The sequence below is a fragment of the Poecilia reticulata genome, chromosome 22, assembly GCF_904066995.2.
Source record: "Poecilia reticulata chromosome 22, P_reticulata-male-v2, whole genome shotgun sequence".
NCBI classification, from domain to species: domain Eukaryota; kingdom Metazoa; phylum Chordata; class Actinopteri; order Cyprinodontiformes; family Poeciliidae; genus Poecilia; species Poecilia reticulata.
In genome coordinates this window covers 21,571,591-21,579,771 of record NC_088851.1, presented here as the reverse complement: position 1 = coordinate 21,579,771, position 8,181 = coordinate 21,571,591, and the positions used below count along the sequence as shown (strand labels likewise).

The following is an 8,181-nucleotide window of genomic DNA, read 5'->3' as shown; positions in this document are numbered from 1 at the left end:
CCCACCTCGGGAACACCAACCAGGTGCAGCGGCTCCTTCCTCCTCCTCCTCCCGGAGCTCGGTGGCTCTGAGCGCGGTGCAGAGACGGAAGAAGCCGCAGTGTGAAGCAGGGATGCGGGTGTACTGATGTGAGCGATCCGCTGTGTCTCTGAGGGCCGGCCGGATACCAGACTGCAGCCTCCTGCGGCCGCGGAGCTCCGTGTCCCTCCCGGATCCCCAAAGCGCTGTCCGGATGGCTGGACACCGCTGGGAGGACTGGTTCGAGCGGGAGGAGTTTATCGGACAGATCAGCGACATCCGAGTGCAGAACCTGCAAGGTAGGATCTGGGTCGGTACCGGGACAGTGGAAAGCGTGCATGGGGAAGTTTAGTTCAGGATGGAGCAGGGGGACCAAACAAGAGGAGCGGCGGAGCTCCAGGAGCCGCCTCCTCCTCCTCCTCCTCCTCCTCCCGAGGAGCGCGCAGCTCCCCGTGCACCGTGCGTGACAAAGTTTGGAGGTTCGGCCCAGTGATGGAGGAGTTCTGGTCATTCTTCCAGACTGAGCTCCCTCCCCCTGCGGGTCCAGATCAGAGAACCAGGCCGGGACCAGGGCCAACATAAACCACCAGGGTCCCACAACAATAATCCGCTGCACGTGACCTGCTTACTAATTTATAAGCTATAGATCGATATGCGACCACCAGCGTGGACTGAAGGTATCCCTCCGCCGCGCATGGGTGGAGGGACTATATTTACATCAGGTTTAGTTTTAGGAATCAAAATAAAATCTCAGAGAACAAAAATAATAAAATATTTATAATAAAACAGAATAATTCAACTGCTAAAGAATCAACAGAAGCTCGTATCTATTAAATTAAACATCATTATTAATATTTATTTTAACAGTAGTTTGATGTAATTGAATGCTTTTATAAAATGTATTCATTATAGTATTTTGCTTCAGTATGAAGCATACATTCTTATTTAGACAAGAGTAAATATTTAATCTAGGCCTCATTAACTTCATAAACAATGTCAGGTTCTTTCAAAATAAAGCTGTGGTCCTTTCAGTATAAAATATTTGTTTGGTGAGCTGATTTTCTGGGTTTAGGTTAACAGCTGTCAGGTGCAGCTGACAGGTTTGTCTCACTGAATGACTGAACCGCCTTGTTTTTTCACGGTGGCCCAACAAACACAAACTGATTTGAAACTTTAATTGAAATCTCATTTTATCTCTGCTCTGTGGCAACTTAAATAAATCCTGATAATTTTAGACGTGTTTAACCTGCAGAGACTCCATCCTTTTTGATCAGAGGCTGAGTTAGGAGGGGGAAAAACTCAGGAATCTGATTTCTTTATTAAAAAATAACACTCCAACGTTGGCAGGGATGAAGTTTGCTTCAGAGAAAACACAACACGCTTTGCTTTGATGAGTGTTACACTGAGCAACTGTTGCTATGGAAACATACAAACTGAGCTTTCACACAGTCCTGAATCATAGAAAGTTGGATCATCTGAGAGATAACCGTGGGATCAATCTGGAGTCAAACAGCATAACAAAGAGCTTTCTTTGATCCGACGTCTTGTTTGTGGACGTTACCTGAGCCATGCTGCGTGTTGAAGGCTGGAGTTTCACCCCGACCCCAGAACTGCCTCAGACTTCAACCTGTAAAGTTCAAACTATGCAGAAAATCTGGACCGAGGTGTTTCATAATTCTCCTGAACATGTTTGGTGCTTTTCTCTCTCTCCAGGTTAACACGGCTTATTTCTTCTATTAAAATTTTTTTTTTATCTAAGTTGTTTGGTGCAGTCTAGTCTCAGCCAATTGATATTATATCATTTTGCATAATTTGGAATTTGGCCAATTTTCTAATTAAGTGTTTTACATTCATAAATCTTCCTATGTTAGTCGTCAGAACTTAAAAAAAGTAGGAAATTCAGGCTGAAACTCAACTTAAAAATTTTTCTATAATAAAATTATTGAATTTGAAACAAAATCGGTTGAAGAATGCCCAATTTTTATAACTTGTAGATCTTGTCTGCACTTTTATTTCGGCTGTTCTGACATGTTGAATCACCAGAGAGAAAAGTTTGAAACAGGAGAATTAAAAAAAAATAAAAAATCAGAGTAAAGAGTTGTGGTTGTAACAGCTTGATCACACAGCAACAACCACATTTAACATTTTGTTAATGTTACAACCGTAAAACTGTGTACATGAATTTAATACTAAGTAGTTATATCGAGATATGATAACAAGAGTGGGCCTAATTGGTTGATTTACCAATTAGGACTTTAGAAAGTTACTGGTTTCACTGGATTGTATTGTGAGGTCATATTAATGCCACTTTTTGATTTTCTTGTAAAATATTTAGAAAACATTTCATGTATAATTTGAATAAAATGTGAGGTTTGTGTTTGTAACATGAAAAAGGGGGAAAAAAAGCAGTCAAGGTGTGAAGAGGTTTTGTCAGGTGTAACCTAAACAACATATTTAATCAGATTTAGCTGCAAATCCAACATCTGTATTACATGACCAAAGCTGTACTTTTGAGCCAAACTCGCTCTGCGTCATCCGTTAATCAGCCAGCAGTTCCTGTGTTTACTTTGCCGCAACTCTTCAGTAATCCAGTCTGTGTTCAGTCTGTTGTTCATCTCCTGGTTGATTCAGCACCCGCTGAATAAAGATCACTTCTCAGTGCCTAAGAACAAAGACTTTTCCATTTCTTATTAAAATCCAAATTACTTCCAGACATTAAATTTGATGCCTCAGTATGTTGTGGGTTTTACTTCATAAATAAAGCAGCAGAGGGCACATTTAACAATGCTATAAATGTGGATTTGATTCTCTGTTCAAAACTTGCAACAAAGCTTTATTTTGTCTGCAGCATTGGGTTATTGACTGGTTGATGGTGCAGGAATCTGTATATTGATCTCATCACTTGTGCTTTCTCTGCACAGTGATGTGTTAAGTAACACAATGAAGTGATGAAACAACATCTTTGTTCGGTTAGTACAGATTACGGTTATGACTGTAAATAATTTTTGTAGATTCAAACTGTAAATTGAGGATTTGACAGGTTACTTATCAGGTGAAAATCTGGATCTGGTTTGATGGATCAGTTGGTTTCTTCAAATGCTGAAGCAAATAGATGCTGCAGTTTGTTTCAGATTGAGCTTGGGATGTCAAGTCTGTTTGTAATCAGTGTTTTTCAATGGAAAAGCACCAGATTCCAGGCCCGTTTGATCCAAACATCCCGGCTCTGTTCCTGAGAACTCGGGTTTTTGACGGCTCCTCGCAGTGTGTCTCTGCAGCTCTGTGGGCTGAAGCATCTGATGAGTGGAAGCAGTGAGAACACTGACTGACCGGGGGATTGTTGCATAACACAACGAGTCGAGGAAAAGATCAGAGCTGAACGCATCACACATCCCACACAGATCTGCCTCCCACCTCCGAAGCTGCAGGAACCGAAGGAGCGTTCAGCATCCAAACCGAAGCTCAAGCTGCGTAATGTTCAGATAAGATCTATCAGGAAAAACATTCATGCAGTATAACATTTTTTCATAAAGATATTTAGCGCCATTGACGAATAATTTGATGCTCACGGCTTCACCAGATTATTATCTAGGAAAAAAAATAACTACAAGTTTTAAGTCTGCAACTAATCACAGGGATAAAAAGTGTTGTTTTTTAAGCAGGCAGTTAAACTGTGAATCTTATACCTGATACTTGCTGCCTCATTTCTCTGCGAGCTAACCGATGGTGTGTGAAATCGCTTTAATGACTGCCTCATATTAATTACTTAGGTTGGAGGAAACGATGCTCAAAATAAAAAAGCAAAACATAATTAGAAAAAAAACAAAAACATGATGCAATAGATGCACAGTGGAGTGTGAGTCGACTCCTCATGTTTCTGTCGAACTTCATGAACTCGGACTGGTTTGATTTTTTTTTTCTCTTTCTGATACAGATCTGTATCTTTTGACCTGTTTTTGATACTTTTATCAGTACAGTAAATCTGATCCACGGTTCAGTTGCGTGTTTATTTTCAAGTCATCTGACTTATTGTCTGTATTGTGTCTAAAGTTTAGGGTCAGTATAGCATGGATATCATTACATTTTGTTCCTTTAAGCATTTTTCTGCATTCTATATTTAGCTGAGTTGATGCATTGTTTTCAAAAAAGATATATTACACTGTTTCTTAAGGAATCTGTCAGATTAATTCTTGAGAAGTGGTTATTCTGTCAGATTGTTGCATTGTCTCCTTAGAGAAGTTGCCACCATTGCATGTTTTATTGTCTTTTGAGAAGTTAGTGCAGTGCTTTAGAAAACAGGATGTTAAAATGTTTTCTTTGGTCTTTTTTTTTACTTTGATACATTATTTCTTTAAAAAGCTAGATTTTCAGGATAGAGGAATTCTGACATTGTTTAATTAGTTTAATTAGTTCTTTATAGACAGTAATTTGTTGTAACCTTCTAGAAGGGAATGTTACATTGTAACAGCTTCATTTAGAGAAGCTGTTACATAATTTCATTCCTACTCTAGAGGAGTTCTTACATTTTTAGAGGAATTGTTACATTTTTAGTTTCTTCTTAAAGGATTTGCTACATTGTCTCCCAGTAGAGTTATATTATCATCAGGAGTTGCTACACTGTTACACTATATTCGTAGGTTGGATTCTGTTACATTTTTATAGAAGTTTAGACATTATTATAGTGTATCCTTAGAGGAGTTGTTATGCTGCTTTTTTAGATACGTTTTATGATTTGACATTGACTCTTTAAAGGGTTTATGGTTCATAAAAGGCTCTTTTTAGCTGATTTTTTTTTCCTGTTTAGAAGAATTTCACTGATGGTGGTAAAAATAACCTTGAAGCAGAACCTCTCCCACTCACACTCACTACTTCATCACCTACTCCTCTTCCTCTCTGTTGTCAGATCTGAATTAGAACCAACACTTCATTCACATTTTGACTTTTACGAGTCTTATCGCTATTTATCTGAGTTTGGATGAATAACAGTCGTTTAAGACTGCACCGACCTTTGGATAAGTGCAACACGGTGATGAATAGGCTGGACAGTTAACGGTGTAATAAAGCAGATATATTCCCTCTGATTTGAAATTCTCCTGCAGCTCTTTGAGTTTGTTTCTTCTCAGCTTTATATCGTTCTGTCCAGAACCCGATCCTCCATGTGGAGCCTCGGTTGGTGGCCTGTTCCTCTGAAAAGGAAGATCATGTTCATCAGGTTCAGAGGCAGGAACACTGAGTTTTGTTTTTGTTTCTGCTGTCTGTGTGAATCCTCTGCCCGTCATACGTGTCCAAGCAGAAACATGTCAGGATTCCTGCAGAGTTCAGTCAAACTGTCTGAGCATGTGCAGAAAAAATGTATGACAACACAACTGTGATGACCTCACCTATTTCAGACTACTGTTGGTGGTTCTGCATTGTTCAGTTCTGCTCAAATCGGGTTAAGACTGTTGGAAGTATTGATCTTTGATCAGACAGAGAGTTCAGAACTTCATCTGAAACAACTTGATTCAGTTTTCAAACGGCTCGAGTGAAGAGCCTCTTCAGGTTAAACTGGTTATGTTGTCGTCAGGCTGGATTCTGACCCAAACTGCTGCGGCCTGGTGGACCTTCAGAGGAATAAAGTGTGCTAAAGTCAAGACGGTGACTTCATTTCCTGATTTCCTACCCTAAAAATACCTCGGCACCTCTCAGAAAGGTCACTGGTCTCTTTGTGTCTGATGTCAGGACGCTGAGCTCACGGCTGGACTGGAATGCGGCTTTTTATGAGAAGCAGGTGGTTTCAATAAGGCCTGAGTGCATACACACACACACACACACACACACCATACACACACACACACACACACACGTGCACATACACACCCACACACACACACACACACTCTTGAAGCTCTGTGAGGCCTTAGTCTTTGAAAATACGTGGCAGAGCGTTGCTGAGCACCTCTGGTCAATGTTTCATACTTTTATTTGTTTCCATGACAACAACATCTTGACAAGACATCTTAATTGTTCTTTTATTAAGCCTTAGTCCTCTTCTGCTGTCTGTCCATCGCTGTGTGTCTCTGACAGAAAAACCTGCCAACGCTACGAGGAAGCGATGAGTCTTCATGTCTCTGTTTTTGTGCAGTTCAGGTGAAGCTTTTATGGCATTGTGTCTTTTTTGTAATCACTTTTTGTTCTCAGCTGAAATTTAATTTCCGTTTAGACTTTGAAAAAGTTTTTTTTTTCTTTTTCAGTTCAGTTAAAAGCCAGAAACAAATGAAAACCTTCTGTGTCGACTCTGCTGCGTTTGCGCCGGTGTGTAGCTGCTGAGTTCAGGTGCTGTGGGATAAAAAAGAGAAAGCTTCAGGTTCACATTTATTCATCAGATTCAATGTTTAACTGGGTTCCAGCTGTGTTTGAGGTAAACTGTTTTTTATCGTTTTTATGATGTAGCTACTTTGCAATGGAACATGCAGTTCAAATTAATATCTTGATATAATATGTTATTATGAAACATGATTTATATCACAGTGTTTAAAATGTGTGCTTTATCTCTAATAATTTGGAAAGCTCCAATGCAGCTATGAACTGTGAATTTTTCTTCCAACAGCAGGACCAAAGCAACAACATTTGAAATAGTTTTACCAGAGAATCCAACAGCAAATTAGATTTTTTTTAACAACTTCAGTTTCAAAACAAAGCTGCAATGCATCCATATGAAACAGTTGTAAATGCAGCCAACTTGCCCCATCATGCAGACCCGCTATTGTTAATTAGACTGACAAATATATCTGCAAAAGCAAGTCATAATGCAAATGCAAACCCCTCTGACCAATAATCAGACCCCACAGAGGCTAAACCGAGGCAAAGCCACAACATTAACACACAAAACAACTACATAAAAACAGTTGACACAGTTTGGTTGAGGATTTATTGGTCTAAAAGCTCAGGAACAAGATTGCACTTTTTAGGTTTATTTTTTTTTTTTACATTTAGTCTTTAGGTTTAAAATAAAAACAGTATAATGTACAAAGGAACTCTGAAATGATCAGTGCTTAAAGCATTATGAGCCGATTTAAAGCCTGTTCCAAAAGAACCCTGACCCAAAGAGGCAGCAGAGCAAAGATGAGGCCACAAGATGTTATAAAAATCTGCCATTTTTAAAATTAATACTTATAGTAAGTAAATACTGTACAACGTGACTGGAAAATGCAACAGATTGGCTAAAAACTGTGAAAATCAGGACACAAACCTTGGATGGTGACAGTATTGGTAAAGTTTGTCATCCTTTTGTCAGAGTAGCTGCCAAACGGAACCATTGTTAAAATGAACAGAAATCTCCTGTCTAGGTTTACTTAATGCTTGTTCATTTATCAGAACTCCTTCTTCCAGAGCTGTTTTCCTTTACAAACTAATCATCAAAACTCAGCAACTCTTGCGGTGCTGGTTTTACATTTCTATCATGTCACCATGCTTCATCGACTCACTTGGTAAAAAGTCGCCTCACTCTGAAATATTCTGCAGGGGGGAATGATGCGTTCAGGAACCAAAGAGAAGCTAAACTTAGAGCAAATTGGATGCAGATGGACAATGGTTGCAAAGGGAATAAATAGTTGAAATGCTGTAACTTTATACATGTAGTAAATATCAATAAATCGACTGTCGCCCAGCCGTGGTACTAACTACAGATGTGGCAACAAAACAACTTCTGGCCAATTTCCTTTTGATTCTGTAATCTTGTAATTCCTTTCTTTAAAGTACAAACTTGTCAAGGAAATTTCAGCATTTTCTTCTCTTCATACCTAGGAAAAATATCCTAGTGAGTCAAAATGACTTGAAGGAAACCAGAAAATTGTATTTGTTACCAAAAGATTGATCATTGCTCCCACATACCCCTGACTCTGAAACGGAACTTTTAGACTTTTTTCGGCTAACTGAAGTGATTTCTTCTCTTGCTGTGTTTTTGAGGAAATGCTCTGAGTCTGACCTGCAGCTTATATAAACCTTCACTACCTGCTCTGCTTCATCTCGGCCTGAACGGCTCACTTTGTGTCTGCAGAGGAAGTTCACCTGCGAGCGTCAGTCTGGAGCCGATCCCTTTGTATCTCGGAGTTTCCCCATTTAATCGCTGTGAAAAGCTTCTGCTGCTTCTGCTGCTGATAATCTGCAGGATGATTTTAGCCGCGG

At 39.6% G+C, this 8,181-nt stretch overlaps 1 protein-coding gene across 1 annotated transcript in view; it reads left to right on the top strand.

Annotated features, from left to right (window-relative positions):
- Nucleotides 1-8,181, top strand: part of clmna (calmin a) — a 29,928-nt gene continuing 21,747 nt past the window's right edge. Inside the window, exon 1 of the mRNA XM_081602939.1 lies at nt 1-317. Coding sequence (XP_081459065.1) covers nt 233-317 — 85 coding nt within the window. The 5' untranslated portion in view covers nt 1-232. The remainder of the gene's footprint in view (nt 318-8,181) is intronic.